Source organism: Garra rufa, chromosome 16, assembly GCF_049309525.1.
Source record: "Garra rufa chromosome 16, GarRuf1.0, whole genome shotgun sequence".
Lineage (NCBI taxonomy): Eukaryota > Metazoa > Chordata > Actinopteri > Cypriniformes > Cyprinidae > Garra > Garra rufa.
In genome coordinates this window covers 40,097,543-40,115,042 of record NC_133376.1, presented here as the reverse complement: position 1 = coordinate 40,115,042, position 17,500 = coordinate 40,097,543, and the positions used below count along the sequence as shown (strand labels likewise).

Sequence of the window (17,500 nt, the reverse complement as noted above, 5' to 3'; positions counted from 1 at the left end):
AGAATCGGTGGGTGGAGCTAACCAGCCAGTGATGTAGAATCAGTGGGCGGAGCTAACCAGCCAGTGATGTAGAATTGGTGGGCGGAGCTAAACATACAGTGGTGTAGAATCGGTGGGCGGAGCTAAACAGCCAGTGATGTAGAATCGGTGGGTGGAGCTAAACAGACAGTGATGTAGAATCGCACTATTACATCATAGAGCAGTAGGGCTGTCAAAAATTTTGTACTTAAATATTATCAAAATTCTAATTATATTCTTATTTATTACACGGCTCTTTGGAATGCTTGATTCTGATTGGTCAGTTGAGACATTTGCAGGTTCGTTCTTTTCAAATAATCACCGCTCCAAAGTAATAACGCATAGCCGGTACTACTTGTATGTTTAAAATCCCTCCGTGCCAACAAAGATTACCGTTTGGCGCCATCTTGTGACAAACACTGGAAAACCACAATTAACAATGGAAAATTTCGACATTAATCTATTTAAATTGTCTTACTAACATACATAGTTTGAAGGTTAGTCACGTGGTACTATATCGTTTCGCGGAAGGATAAAAATGTTAATTTAAAACAAATATGCCAATAAAAGGTTTCAAATTCATATTCATGTCCATTTTTTTCCCTTATGTGGCAATTAGCCGTGTAATAAGCGGGATAATGTACAGGCAGCTCCGCTTCGCGTCGGGTCCTGATCACACTGTCGGGGCTTATTTCTGCGATAACTACCGGCTGCCTGTACATTATCCCTTACTTAAAATGCATAATTTCATTTGGGGTGAAAAAAAGCTTTTGGCTCATCTCCTAAGGCCACAAGAGGGCACATATGAATGAATAGGCCTCTAATGCATGTTCATTTAAAATTCAAAATTTACTTAGTATTTAAAATGTGCGAAATGTGAGAACGGCTTAGTTCCGGTTTTGTCGTAAACAAGATGTTCTCTGCATTTAATTTAAAATGTTACATTAAAATACTGTTGAATTGAGCCTTTTCTGAAAGTAAACAAAAAAAGGAATTTCCAGAAAATAAACATTGTTTTTATGTTACAGTGTACATTGCTAAATGAATCTTCATTGTGTTAATTTAGCGTCATTTGTGTTACCGGACATTGTTTTATATTTGTGCATTTGACACAAAAAGGTCAGTTGAAGTAACATGTTTAACATGTATATATTCAATTATTCTTTTAAACTGCAAATTTACAGGTTGTTAGTAAGTATTTTTAAAAAACCTTGCAGTATTTTTACAGAATAATTGTTTTCCGTGACAGGATGTTAGTACCGCGCAGTGAGTCGGTGCTGAAGGTCTGGAATCCTCTCTCCTGGACGCTCCCATTGGTCTGCAGCAGCGTGACGTCAGACACAGAGTCCCGGATACAGAGCTGCGACAGATCACGACCCTCCTGCGGGTTACTGACCACCAGCCGCACAAGCACCTGCGCATACGCACTGCCCACCTCCACCTGTAACACCACCGGCAATATAACACACATCGACACACACACAAACACAGGAGAACACAGCTGACACACACACCTGAGCACACTTGTGGAATGAGACTCCAAACGCTGAAGGCTTCGTCACGCTCTGAATGAAACACACATCAGATCTGACAGTAAACAGCAGCCAGAACAAAAAACACAACAGACAAAGCTGACAGGTGAATGATTGACAGATATCACTGCATATTTTACCGGATGTGAGGCGTGTCTGGTGGTTCTCTGCTCCGCCCATTGACCAAATAAAGTGTAAGAGGCGTGGCCTGAGATGGAGTCCTCTGAATAATGATGTGAAGAGCTGATACTTCGCTTCATCTCTAAAAAATAATTAAAACTACTGTCTGTTCTTTTTCCAGAAAACAACTAACAGATGTTTACTTTGAGATTTAAAAATGAAACAAGAAACCTTTTTTGCGCTGTAATTTCTCCAAAACATTGATGTTCTCCTGATGATCGTTGGATAGAGCTGCACTGATGTCTGATCCAGCGACTGTTGATCTAACGTTACTGTGTGCGCGCTCACGAGCAACAACATCTTCGGCTCGCGCAATAAACAGCAGCGCGCTCATAATCACAAAACAGCCATCGATCCCTACATCCATTTCCAAACGTCGGACATGTAATCACGAAGCGACGCATTTGATGCGAGCCGATAAAACGATCTCACCGCGACGAATAATAAACAAACCTGAAGGATTCATTCAATTCATGTCGTTTTCTTCGGGTTTTTAATGTCACCCGTAGCAGTGCTCTTTAAACGCAGCAAATAACGCCAAAAGTGCATGTAAATATCTCACGACTGACAGAGAAGAAATGCGCATTTCGCCGTTTGTTTTTCCATTTCCGTTTTGCACCACTTTTCCAAAGTTTGGAAACTGCGGGAAGCCCCGCCCCCGCGCGGCTCTGATTGGCTCAACGAACAACATTCCTTAGGTGATGCCGCGCTTCGATTGGCTGCAAACCCTGCCAAACCAAAGCAAAGCAAAGTAGCGGACAGACAGTAGGAGAGTCTGTGCTTGAAGAATCGCGCTCGGTAAATCGGGCTTTACTCGCGTAAACCGTGGTTTTGAGATGCGCTTTAACGCCTCATCGGACTCGTGCTCGGAAACTGTGATGATTGAGCCGTCAGAGCCCCGGGCCGTGATGTGGGGTTCGGTAACGGGCGCTGCGGTGTCCGGTGCGAGTCTGGCTCTCATCGCAGCCGCGCTGCTCTACGCGTGTCATCGGAAACGGCTGTTCATCATCGCCGCTCCGGTGAGAGCCGCTACTGGTTTAAGCTTGGTCCTCATTTAAGGCACATGACTCTGTGATTATTGTAAGTTCATAAAATTCTGCCGTTATGGCCGTTGTTTGGTTCGCGGAGCTGTACCTCAGAAGAAGACTTCAGCACCGTATGTTGTGTTAACGAGCACATACACTATATGGACAAGAGTATTGGGACAGAAAAAGGCACTTCCAAAACTGTGGCAACAATAATGGAAACATAATTCATGTATTTAAAAATTGCATTTCCATGTCTGTTGCAAACGTTTCGAAGTGTCTGAAATGGCTGTATCCATATGTGCAAGTCATTGGTGTTTGGTGAAGAGTTTTTGGCTGAAGATCCGCATTTAAAGACTCCAAAGGTGTTCAGCTGAGATTAGGACTTGGTTTACTGCAGACCAGTCAAGTTCATCCACACTGACTTTATCAATCATTTCTATTTGAACCTTGCTTTATACAGAGGCACTGTCATGTTGGAATAGAAAAGAGTCCTGTCCAAACTGTTGCTATAAAATTAGAAGCACGCAATTCCCTAGAATATCATTATATACTTAAACTTTAAGATTAGCTCTCATAGAAATGGCTAAAGTAGTCGAACCTGTTTATTAGAAGGAACTGTCCCACTACTTTTGGCAATATAGTGTATCATAGACCTCTGTTGTTTTTATAGAAAGTTCATTCTTCAGACTAAATCTTAAAATAAACTTAAACCGTATTTCTTTTATTTCTTAGTCATTTTTAAGTTTGAGGACATGAAAGGTACGTTCTGTCAGTTTGATCCGATGGTCAGGTAAATGGACTGTTAGTATCTGATGGTGTTTTATAGTGTGAAGGTCTGCGGAGGCGTCTGGAGGAGGATGAGGAGGAGAGCGAAGGTGACAGCAGGAGAACACCAGCGGAGGCAGAAGCTGCTGAAGGAGCCGTACGTATCAATAACTCCATCTTCACTCCATCACTGTGTGTTTGCCAGAGACAGATGAGAGAGATCACGATGAAGAAAACACTCTCCTCTCGTCCTTAAACTTTGCCTCTAAATACAGTCATCTTTATTTCTATAGGCCTAGTGCTTTATACTGATTCACAGTAAATTCAGGAATATATGTTCATGTTTATGAATATCTGTCCGAAAACAAGCCGGAAGGCGTGTGTAGTCCAGTCTGTATTAGTTTCAGTTATACACACACAACTGGAAAGACATACATTATAATTAAAGGGAAATGAAAACAATTGACATTAAAAAGGACAACATGGACATATTTCTATCTCGTCTGTTGTTGTGCAGCTTTATCACTTCAGATGTTCTTCTTCTTCTCAGGAGGGGCGTCAGTCGGTGGTGAACGGCGACGTGGCCGCATTTGCACTGAAGGCGAGGGTCGTGTATCCCATCAACCAGAGATACAGAGTGAGTCCTGATCTCCGGTCAGTCAGAGCCTCAGTCCCGACTCGTTATTAATGTGTGTTTGATGAATGTTAGCCGCTAGCAGACGGAGCCTCCAACCCTTCCCTGAACGAGCCGCCCAAACGCCAGGCCCCGCCCAGCCAAGACTCCGCCTCCTCGCTGGGTGACGATTGGCCGAGCCAAGAGAGGGACGACGATGATGAAAGCAGTCAGTTCGTCTCCTGCGGCCCCTCGTCTACAACACACACCAGCCACGTGTTCAGGAGAGTCCAGCACTACCCACAAACCCTGTGTTACTCACGGTCAGTCACACACACATACACACACACACACACACACACACACACACACACACACACACGCACACACACACACACACACGCACACACACACACGCACACGCTCTCCCACGCTCTCTCTCTCTCACACACACAAACACACGCTCTCCCACGCTCTTTCTCTCTCACACACACACACACACACACACACACACACACATGTTGGGTTTACATGTTTTATGGGGACATTCCATAGGCGTAATGGTTTTTATACTGTACAAACCGTACTTTCTATGGCCCTACACCTAAACCTAGCCCTCACAGGAGATTGTGCACACTTTTACTTCCTCAAAAAAACTCATTGTGCATGATTTATAAGCCTGTTTCCTTATTCATCCAACGTGATGAATACCAGGTACACACGCTCTCCCACGCTCTCTCTCTCTTACACACACACACACACACACACACTGGCTGGATTTTTTGCATTCATTGCAATTTTATCTGCTCCAAAAGTACTGAGGGAGAAACACACATGTGCTTTTACTGTGAATTTACCCTGTGCTTTCTGTCTTTTCAAAATATGAATTCATTTGAAACATGCTTTTATCCGGTGTTGGCAAAACAGTGTTTCAAACATCTTCTATTTATAATATTTATATCTATGTTTATTCCCAGTGCTGATATATGTGTGTTTTTGCAGGGTGAGTTTGCTGTGTTTGACTCTCCAGGAGCTCCAGCTGCACACATCTCTACTACAGCAGCAGAAGTACAGGGTAAAACACACATCAGCACACAGCTGTCCGTATGTTATATACTGGTGCGTTTGCTTGAAGATTGACGACAAAACATCGCTGTGTTGCTCTGAAACACGCAACGGTTCTGCAGTGGCTTTGATCGGAACTATTTTTGTCAGCAAAATTGAGCAAAAACAGACAATATTGTGTCTTCATGTGTGATCTGAATGTGCCTTTATGATATCAGTGTATGTTTTGGTTTCTTTTCATGATACACCTCATTTCTGTTCTTCTCTGTGCATCTGCTGCAGATATTCCTGCAGATTCTGCGAGTGTTATTGGGCGACAGAGAGCACGCAGACGTCATTCACGAGCAGCAGCGGCAGGTGAGTCGCAGGACAACGTCACGTAACCGTAGTGGTCCAGCGGCGGCGTCAGGAGCGATGAGGATTCAGCTCCTATTGTTCACATGACACTTGCTTTATTGTTCATTGTCCTGCAGGAGGTGGAGCTGCTGATTAGGGACGTGTCTGTGGATGAGGGGGCGGAGTCTGACATGGTCACATGTTCTATAGAAGAGGTGGAGAAAGCGGGACGGGAGCAGCTGGAGCGATCACTGCAGACGGTAACCATCACTGGCTGTGTTCATACTGTTCACTATTTATTGTAAAACGGTATAGCGTAGTGCATGAATTGGGACACACCTGTATAGCGTATGTGCAGCATCTCTGTCGTGTGTCTGTGACGAGATCCTAACGTACACGTATGTTCAGGCTGTGAGTTTCGCGAAGCAGTTGGAGCGGCTCAGGCAGACTCTTCACCGCACGTTTTCCGGCGACGTCTCAGAGGAAGTGATGCGTAGCGTGATCGAGTGCCTGAGACCGGCGGAGGACGTTCTAGCTGAGGTTCAGGCGTCCGTTCTGAAGGTGAGGATCACAGCTGCGGTCGTCACGTTCACGCCGCCGGACTCAGACTAACGCCGGTGTTTGACAGATGCTGCTGGACCGCTTTGAGTGCTGGCAGGAAGTGTCCGACGGTCTGAGAGAGAAGACTGTGCTCCTGAAACGGGAGGCGGAGCTTATGCTGAAATCCATTGGTCAATCAGTGCATGAGCTGAGAGCTGATGGACAGCTGGAGAAACAGACTCTCAGTGACGTGGAGACTGCAGTTAATGAAGCACTGGAGCAGAACTCTGACGGTACCCACACCATCACCACACCTGACCATCGCCACACCTGACCGACACCACACCTGACCATCACCACACCTGACCGACACCACACCTGACCATCACCACACCTGACCAACACCGCACCTGACCATCACCGCACCTGACCGACACCACACCTGACCATCACCGCACCTGACCGACACCACACCTGACCAACACCGCACCTGACCATCACCACACCTGACCATCACCACACCTGACCGACACCACACCTGACCGACACCACACCTGACCATCACCACACCTGACCATCGCCACACCTGACCGACACCACACCTGACCATCACCACACCTGACCGACACCACACCTGACCATCACCGCACCTGACCGACACCACACCTGACCAACACCGCACCTGACCATCACCACACCTGACCATCACCACACCTGACCGACACCACACCTGACCGACACCACACCTGACCATCACCACACCTGACCATCGCCACACCTGACCGACACCACACCTGACCATCACCACACCTGACCGACACCGCACCTGACCATCACCGCACCTGACCGACACCACACCTGACCAACACCGCACCTGACCATCACCACACCTGACCATCGCCACACCTGACCTACACCACACCTGACCATCACCGCACCTGACCATCACCACACCTGACCATCGCCACACCTGACCGACACCACACCTGACCATCACCACACCTGACCATCGCCACACCTGACCGACACCACACCTGACCATCACCGCACCTGACCGACACCACACCTGACCAACACCGCACCTGACCATCACCACACCTGACCATCACCACACCTGACCGACACCACACCTGACCGACACCACACCTGACCATCACCACACCTGACCATCGCCACACCTGACCGACACCACACCTGACCATCACCACACCTGACCATCACCACACCTGACCGACACCGCACCTGACCATCACCGCACCTGACCGACACCACACCTGACCATCACCACACCTGACCATCACCACATCTGACCATCACCACACCTGACCATCACCACATCTGACCATCACCACATCTGACCATCACCACACCTGACCCACACCACACCTGACCCACACCACATCTGACCATCACCACATCTGACCCACACCACATCTGACCCACACCACACCTGACCATCACCACATCTGACCCACACCACATCTGACCATCACCACACCTGACCATCACCACATCTGACCATCACCACATCTGACCATCACCACATCTGACCATCACCACATCTGACCCACACCACATCTGACCATCACCACACCTGACCCACACCACATCTGACCATCACCACACCTGACCATCACCACACCTGACCATCACCACATCTGACCATCACCACATCTGACCATCACCACACCTGACCATCACCACACCTGACCATCACCACATCTGACCATCACCACACCTGACCATCACCACACCTGACCATCACCACATCTGACCATCACCACATCTGACCATCACCACACCTGACCAACACCGCACCTGACCATCACCACACCTGACCATCACCACACCTGACCGACACCACACCTGACCGACACCACACCTGACCATCACCACACCTGACCATCGCCACACCTGACCTACACCACACCTGACCATCACCACACCTGACCGACACCACACCTGACCATCACCACACCTGACCAACACCGCACCTGACCATCACCGCACCTGACCGACACCACACCTGACCATCACCACACCTGACCAACACCGCACCTGACCATCACCGCACCTGACCGACACCACACCTGACCATCACCGCACCTGACCGACACCACACCTGACCATCACCGCACCTGACCGACACCACACCTGACCAACACCGCACCTGACCAACACCGCACCTGACCATCACCACACCTGACCGACACCACACCTGACCATCACCACACCTGACCAACACCGCACCTGACCATCACCGCACCTGACCGACACCACACCTGACCATCACCGCACCTGACCGACACCACACCTGACCATCACCGCACCTGACCGACACCACACCTGACCGACACCACACCTGACCGACACCACACCTGACCATCACCACACCTGACCATCGCCACACCTGACCGACACCACACCTGACCATCACCACACCTGACCATCACCACACCTGACCGACACCGCACCTGACCATCACCGCACCTGACCGACACCACACCTGACCATCACCACACCTGACCATCACCACATCTGACCATCACCACACCTGACCATCACCACATCTGACCATCACCACACCTGACCATCACCACATCTGACCATCACCACATCTGACCATCACCACACCTGACCCACACCACATCTGACCATCACCACATCTGACCCACACCACATCTGACCCACACCACACCTGACCATCACCACATCTGACCCACACCACATCTGACCATCACCACACCTGACCATCACCACACCTGACCATCACCACACCTGACCCACACCACATCTGACCATCACCACACCTGACCATCACCACATCTGACCATCACCACACCTGACCATCACCACATCTGACCATCACCACATCTGACCATCACCACATCTGACCCACACCACATCTGACCATCACCACACCTGACCCACACCACATCTGACCATCACCACATCTGACCATCACCACACCTGACCATCACCACACCTGACCATCACCACATCTGACCATCACCACATCTGACCATCACCACACCTGACCATCACCACACCTGACCATCACCACACCTGACCATCACCACATCTGACCATCACCACATCTGACCATCACCACACCTGACCATCACCACACCTGACCATCACCACATCTGACCATCACCACACCTGACCATCACCACACCTGACCATCACCACACCTGACCATCACCACACCTGACCATCACCACATCTGACCATCACCACACCTGACCATCACCACATCTGACCATCACCACACCTGACCATCACCACACCTGACCATCACCACATCTGACCATCACCACACCTGACCATCACCACATCTGACCATCACCACACCTGACCATCACCACACCTGACCATCACCACACCTGACCATCACCACACCTGACCATCACCACACCTGACCATCACCACATCTGACCATCACCACACCTGACCATCACCACACCTGACCATCACCACACCTGACCATCACCACACCTGACCATCACCACACCTGACCATCACCACATCTGACCATCACCACATCTGACCATCACCACACCTGACCATCACCACATCTGACCATCACCACATCTGACCCACACCACATCTGACCATCACCACATCTGACCCACACCACATCTGACCATCACCACATCTGACCCACACCACATCTGACCATCACCACACCTGACCCACACCACATCTGACCATCACCACATCTGACCATCACCACACCTGACCATCACCACACCTGACCATCACCACACCTGACCCACACCACATCTGACCATCACCACACCTGACCATCACCACACCTGACCATCACCACATCTGACCATCACCACATCTGACCCACACCACACCTGACCATCACCACATCTGACCATCACCACATCTGACCATCACCACACCTGACCATCACCACACCTGACCATCACCACACCTGACCATCACCACACCTGACCATCACCACATCTGACCCACACCACATCTGACCATCACCACATCTGACCATCACCACACCTGACCATCACCACACCTGACCATCACCACATCTGACCATCACCACACCTGACCATCACCACATCTGACCATCACCACACCTGACCATCACCACATCTGACCATCACCACACCTGACCATCACCACACCTGACCATCACCACATCTGACCATCACCACATCTGACCCACACCACACCTGACCATCACCACATCTGACCATCACCACACCTGACCATCACCACACCTGACCATCACCACACCTGACCATCACCACACCTGACCCACACCACATCTGACCATCACCACACCTGACCATCACCACATCTGACCATCACCACACCTGACCATCACCACATCTGACCATCACCACATCTGACCATCACCACACCTGACCATCACCACACCTGACCATCACCACATCTGACCATCACCACACCTGACCATCACCACACCTGACCATCACCACATCTGACCATCACCACACCTGACCATCACCACATCTGACCCACACCACACCTGACCATCACCACATCTGACCATCACCACACCTGACCATCACCACACCTGACCATCACCACACCTGACCATCACCACATCTGACCATCACCACACCTGACCATCACCACACCTGACCATCACCACATCTGACCATCACCACATCTGACCATCACCACACCTGACCATCACCACACCTGACCATCACCACACCTGACCATCACCACATCTGACCATCACCGCAGCACTCTGAAACCTTCTACTTCACTCCTGTCTCTGTGTTGTGTGTGTGTGTGTGTGTGTGTGTGTGTGTGTGTGTGTGTGTGTGTGTAGAGATCAGACGTCAGACTGAAGAGCTCGCGCTCGACCGCTGTCAGAAGGCCTGTGTGAGGAGGAAGAGGATGATGAAGGCTCAGAGCTCTGAGTGGAGTCGTGTGTCAGACACGCAGACGGATGCTCATCTCATGATGAAGGTGAGAAACACATGCCAGCCTCTCATCTGCTGGAGAGTCTGTCCATCCATCTGTCCGTCCGTCTGTCTGCGCAGGTGTTTGCGGAGCTGCAGATGAGACACTGGCATCAGAGGAGAGACTTTGAGCTGCAGCAGGACACAAGGATCACTGATGCTCTGTGTGAACGCTGGACGGTCAGTGTGTGTGTGTGTGTGTGTGTGTGTGTGTGTGTGTGTGTGTGTGTTTGTGTGTGTGTGTGTGCGTTTATAACCCATGTGACGTGTATATCAGTAGTGTGTCTGTGTTTATTGTCACAGAGCTTGTGTAGTACGAGCAGCAGACGTGTTGCTGATTTGTGCTCAGAGTTTGTCCTGAGCAGCGCCACTGCAGGCCCCGCCCCCTCAATAGACCAGGGCCAATCAGTGCTGCAGTGCGTGAAGCTCACCGTCACCAATCAGATGCAGCGAGAAGAGAGACACGCCCACACACGCCTGCGCACAATCAGAGAACAGCTGCAGCGACGCAGACAGGTGAAGCAGTCACATGCGGTATACTGATGATTATTATGGGATGTGTTGATGATCATTATGGGATGCTGCAGGTGTGGACGGAGGATGAGGCTTTGACGTGTGCGTGTCTGGATCACTTTGGAGAACAGCAGCGTGAAGTCGTCATGGCGACAGTTTCCAGGTGTTCAGATATGTGGATGAGGTGAGTCCATGATGGACTGATAGAGCCGTTTGTTTGTCACGTAATGGATTAATTGATTGATAGACTAATGGTTTTGATTGGTTACAGTTGTGCTCTAATTGAAGAGCAGCAGCATCTTTTGATTCTGGAGTTTCAGAGAATTTTAGCAGCTCGATGTTTTTACCTGCAATCAGTGAGAGAGATGAAAGTGAATCAGCTGACCGTACAGACGGATACGCAGGTACACACACACACACACACTCACACACACACACACACACACATATTTACTCACACTCATAAACTCGCACATACACAGCGTTTATACTAGGGCTGTCAAATGATTAAATTTTTAATCAGATTAATCAGAATTTTCAGTGGATTAATCAGGATTAATCACTATTTGCAACTACACCTGAATCCTGACCATATTTTTTTCTGAAATGAACACAGATACATAATTTTCATATTTTCACATTATGTCAGGGCCGGCATCGGGCCTGTTTTAGGCTACTCCTTATTTTTTTATATTTTAGACATCCATCAATTATGGCGCTGGTGAAAACAACACAAGACTTTCGCTTTTACTTTCGAGACCAGCTCTGATGGCGCAGCTGTAAGAGATCCGCGTTCAATCGCACGCAATGGGCTGAAACTTGCCACAAAGCACAGGCAAAAATAAATAATGACTGTGTCGGGGAAACAGTAAGGACATATCTCAATTATTTATTAATAAAGTGTATTCTGAGTCAATTTCGCAAAGATCCTGACTTGCATCTCCTTTTTGGACGCACCTTGAGAGAGAAATTTATCTTTACGGATTACACAATGAACAAGTTTTTGTTTTCGATTTGTTTTATTTCGTTAAGTAATAATTTAAAGCTTTCTATAGATATGTTTATTATGTCTGTGAGGCACGCATTTTGCTTTATAAGTTAAGAACTCCTGTTCAAGAAGGAGACGACAGAAAGCGCATCATTTTTGTTTTCTTTATTTTATAAAAACACTGTAAGGTTTTTTGATGTATTACTCTTTCCTTTGTGAGCTAAAATGACAGATAATTTTAAATTGCTTCCACAGAAAAAATGCAAGTGATTGCGCTGGTGCCTCGATGACCTGCAAAGCGGCTTTATCTTCCACTCTCCGCACAAACTATGCGCCTAATCGCGCACATTTATCTTTAACGTTTAAACTATACTTGAACTGTTTTATATCTATAGATTTTATTTTAGGCAAGTGGTGATGATTTGAGAAGGCAAACTGATTAGACAGACTATGATCAGTCTTCTGTTGGGCGCTGTTCGTTAAAAACCAACTTATATTTAACGAACAAAAAATGCTCAAACTTTTTCTAAATTAACAAAATAAAAAACGAAACTAAATATATACACTTTGCCATTACATACAAATATTGAACTAAGGGGGATTTTTTATTTTTCCCGTCAATTGCTTTGATATCACTGTGTCAGTCACCGCTCTATCGAGAATGAACCCATCATAACTATGCAGATGTAATTCCCAAAACATAAGAAAAACGAAAGTTTCATACAAATTCTGAATGGATTATGGCATGGAAAGTGCAAAGCGCGCTCCCTTTATTATCACTAAAAGCGTCACAAATCTTAGTTCATAGAGATCTCACAAAGTTCCGTTGTAATCAATAAAGCTTTCTAAACTAACGTACACAATGAGTCTTTTATTTACATCGCGTCTGCACTTAGTCATGAGATGATTCACGCAAAACGGCAATAAAAACCGATCTGACGTTTAAGCGGTGAGTGAATTCTGACAAACTGTTTCTAATTGTTCGAAATCAACACTTCTCAACGCTGCAAAAACACGCTGGATTGTTTGCCAGATCTTCAATTGCTTTGCTTTCGTTTGAGGGTATATCTACCCCAGTAGAACCGGGCCTAAGCTTGGCTAACCACTCCAGTTGCAGAGGAGCTGTCGCTCATGCTTGTTAACTGAACCATCATCATTCTTTTTATATTTGAATCCGTCCATAGGCTCACCTTGCTCCATCTGGCCTCTAGCTCCCCAACCACTTCCCTGACAAATAATTCGTCACACTGCGCATGCGTGAAATGCCTTAAAAAAATTGACGTAATTAACAACAACAACAATAATTAACGCCGTTAACGCGTTATTTTTGACAGCCCTAGTTTATACAGCTACAGACTCAGGTTCAACTTTCCGTTGTCTCCAGGACTCCTGTGTTGCCATGGAAACGATCCCATCGGACGCGGCTGCGATTGGTCAGAATCTTCTGCACGAACAGCTGTCGGAACTAGAAGCAGCTGCTGACGTGCTGCAGGGACACGCCCACTTCCTGGTCGGTCACGCCCTCGTCAGCGCGGTGCGCCTGCAGATCGGCGGTGTGTCCGCTGGAGACGGACGGGTGAAGGTCGGTACGATGCGCGTCTCCTTATGATGAGCGTGAGCTGCACTAAATGAACTGATGAACCTGTCATTCACTCTCTGTCTCCGTCTGTCTGCAGGAGCGGCTGATCGACGCCGTGTCTGAAAGCGTCTATGTGACACGCGATTCTGTTTCGACTCTCATTCGTGAATATTACTCTCGCATCCAAAACACCAGCCTCACGCCACACAGCAGCGCCGACGGTACGAGTTCTGAACTAAAGCGCTTGAAGGAGTTCGCTTCCAGAACAAAAATTTACGGATAATTTACTCACTCCCTTGTCATTCAAGATGTTCAAGTCTTTCTTTCTTCATTCGATAAGAAATAGTTTCTTGAGGAAAACATTTCAGGATTTCTCTCCATATAGTGGACTATGGTTTGATCTTCCAAAATGCAGTTTAAATGCAGCTTTAAAGGACTCTAAACGATCCCAGCTGATGAAGAAGGGTCTTATATAGCGAAACGATCGGTTATTTTCTAAAACTAATTGACAATTTCTATACTTTTTAACCTCAAATGCTTGTTTTCTCTAGCTCTGCATGAACTCTTGTTTTTTTTTTCTGGTTCAAGACAGTTAGGGTATGTTGAAAAACTCATTTTTTCAACATACTCATGTCTCATTTTCTTCCCCAACTTCAAAATCGTCCTACATCACTACAGAAGTACCGAACCAGTGTTTACAAAGTGAACTTGCAAAGAAGATCCTTTTACACCCTTCTTCCTCGGCTGGGGTCATTTAGAGTCCTTTGAGGCTGCATTTAAACTGCATTTTGGAAGTTCAAACTTGGGGCACCATAGAAGTCCACTATATGGAGAGAAATCCTCAAATGTTTTTCTCAAAAACATAATTTCTTTACAAATGAAGAAAGAAAGACATGAACATCTTGGATGACATTACATTATCTGAACTATATGAACTTCTCCTTTGAGTCATGTTCATTTCTGTAATGCTTGATGTAATACAGGTACTGTAAACACTCATTCATTCTGTGTGTGTGTGTGTGCGTGCGTGTGTGTGTTTAGAGGATACACAGACAGAGAGGGCCGTCTGTACTAGAGCTCTACAGACACAACTCATCAACTGGGCCAGAAAACCCACATCTGCTGAATTACATCACAGGTACAGACACACGCACATATTGTAAGATCATTGATATACTGTTTTCAAGTTGTCCCTATTTTATTTCAGTTAAGGTAATTTTATTTTGATTTTAGTTTGATTTTACTGCAATAACCCTGACACACACAGTTCTGTAAATGAGTGTCTGGTGTGTGTTTAGGGTTATTGAGCTGAAGAGGATGTGTGTGAAGGAGTTTAAAATGGATCATCTCAGTCCAGCGCAAACAAACACCTACAAACAGATCAGAGTATGTACTGAACCACATCCATCTGTCTGTCTCTCCGTCTGTCAGGGTGTGACATAGATGTATAATTCAGGGCTGCATTTCCCAAAACAATCCTAACCCTAAGTAGATCATAGTTCTGCAATCAACTTATCTTACCATGCTTTTGGGGAACATGCAGCCCAGGTCAGCAGATCCTGCAGTGCTCAGGTGTGTGTGTGTGTGTGTGTGTGTGTGTGTGTGTGTGTGTGTGTGTGCAGTGAGCCCCAGTGTGATGGCGTCTGGAGTGACGGGGAGTGTGTCAGTAGCGTTACATCCTCTCGTCATCCTCAATATCTCTGATCACTGGATCCGGATTCGCTCTCAGGAGGGAAGAGCCATGCAGGGTAAGTGTGTGTTTCTCAATCAGACACGTCCTCGTACTCAAAGGTAAAAACTCTGTCTTCTTAAATCAAAGCAGTCATGTCAATGTTTTCTTTCGGAGGAGTGCGTCTGTGTTGTGGTGTAATAATGGTTTGTGTGTTTGCAGTTGTTGGCGCTCTGATCGGAAAACAAGAGGGTAGAAACATCGAGGTGATGAATTCATTTGAGCTGCTGTTTCACACCGTAGAGGATCAGATTCACATCGATAAAGAATATTATTACACTAAAGAAGAACAGTGTGAGTAACACACACACACACACACACACACACACACAAACAGAGATTAAACACAGAACATGTTTCTGAATCCTGACCTTTGACCCTTTGTGTGCGCAGCTGCCAGTCAGTGTGTATGAGTCTGTGATTGACATCATCAGTGGAGAGGTGAGTGTGGAGTCTCAGCTTCATTTCTCAGTAATGTTGCATGTAGGGCTGGACCAGATTATTCGAATATTCGTTCGGTTCGGTGGGTTGGCATTCGATTTTAAATTTTTAGAATTCGAATATTCATTTTTTTCATACACCTTGCATCCCCCGCAAAACGGTTTTCATTCGTGCTTAAATATGAATGAAGATCAGACTGCTGTGCCACTAACACAAAGACAGCAAAAAAAAAAAAAAGAGAGACATTGAGTAATATTTGAGAGACACTATAAAGTACAGTCGGGCTCACATGAACAGTGGAAGCAAAACTAGGGCTGTGACTGTCCCAATGACAACCATGCTTCCGCGTTTAAATGCTAAAGCTGACCGCAAAGCCCCAGCAAAAATAATTACCATGAATGTGTCGGGGGGAAAAGGTAAGGAGATATTTGAATTATTTATTAATAAACTAGTATTTGACACAAAGATGAAGTTGACGATCCTGAAAGCTAATGAAATAGTTTTGTTTTTTGATTTGAATTATTTAAATTATTTTTTTACAGTTCCGGATAGTCTTACCTTTATGAGCAAAAATGAAGTTTGACATAGCGCTGGCACTTCCATGTTCTGCAAAGCGTGCTTCAGCTTTACTCTCCGCACAAACGATTGGATATTAGCCTAATAGCACACTTTTATCTAGGTTAAACGATTCAACTAATATTGTGATATGCTTTAAGTTTTTTATATCTATGGATTTTAATTGAAATCGTGATGACTTGGTCGTTACTTTAAAAAACAAAAACTTAAATTTAACAAATAAAAAGCGTTCCAAATATATTTCTAAATTAACTTTATAACCTAAATAAATGAAAATAAATGTAATCACTTTGCTATTAAAACAGCAGCTGTGTAATGGGGAAGAGAAAGAGAAACAAGAGCGGTTCCAGTCGGACTCGGGTCAGTAATTCTGATGAACTGTCGGAGAAGGTCCGGGTGAGGTTTTAGGAATTTTTGCAACGAATGTTTGTTTAATAGCCTATTTAACATTCTTATTTAGGCTAGTTTCATATTTAAATGTATTATTTATTTGATTTATTTTAGCGTTTTGTAGGCTGCTTTTTTACTGACGGAAGTGCTCAAATAAACACACGTTTGTTAATAATGTTTGAGCCTCATTTATTTTGGGTTTCAAAATAATATACAAATAAAATGTTAGGCTACCTTATT

At 46.4% G+C, this 17,500-nt stretch overlaps 2 protein-coding genes across 2 annotated transcripts in view; one reads left to right on the top strand and one right to left on the bottom strand.

Annotated features, from left to right (window-relative positions):
• Positions 1-1,810, bottom strand: part of LOC141288136 (limbin-like) — a 21,976-nt gene extending 20,166 nt beyond the window's left edge. The window contains exons 1-3 of the mRNA XM_073820239.1: positions 1,691-1,810; positions 1,533-1,583; positions 1,279-1,459 (exon numbers count right to left, since the gene is read on the bottom strand). Coding sequence (XP_073676340.1) covers positions 1,279-1,459; positions 1,533-1,583; positions 1,691-1,810 — 352 coding nt within the window. The remainder of the gene's footprint in view (positions 1-1,278; positions 1,460-1,532; positions 1,584-1,690) is intronic.
• Positions 1,811-2,488: 678 nt separating this feature from the next.
• LOC141288419 (evC complex member EVC) lies at positions 2,489-16,147 on the top strand. Its single transcript, XM_073820557.1, has 19 exons — positions 2,489-2,749; positions 3,585-3,680; positions 4,074-4,160; positions 4,233-4,459; positions 5,139-5,211; positions 5,484-5,558; positions 5,675-5,797; positions 5,946-6,098; positions 6,166-6,370; positions 10,912-11,051; positions 11,126-11,224; positions 11,348-11,560; positions 11,632-11,741; positions 11,829-11,961; positions 13,930-14,127; positions 14,222-14,345; positions 15,166-15,262; positions 15,423-15,872; positions 16,016-16,147. Exons 1-18 carry the CDS (start codon positions 2,567-2,569, stop codon positions 15,565-15,567), a joined length of 2,481 nt encoding a protein of 826 aa, XP_073676658.1. The 5' UTR covers positions 2,489-2,566; the 3' UTR covers positions 15,568-15,872; positions 16,016-16,147.
• Positions 16,148-17,500: the final 1,353 nt, after the last annotated feature.

Coding starts and splice junctions, on each gene's coding strand:
- LOC141288419 (XM_073820557.1), top strand. CDS start 2,567: ATGCGCTTTAACGCCTCATCGGACTCGTGCTCGGAAACTGTGATGATT. Junction 3,681..4,073: donor CAGAAGCTGCTGAAGGAGCC/GTACGTATCAAT, acceptor TCTTCTTCTCAG/GAGGGGCGTCAGTCGGTGGT. Junction 15,263..15,422: donor TCTGCTGAATTACATCACAG/GTACAGACACAC, acceptor GTGTGTGTTTAG/GGTTATTGAGCTGAAGAGGA.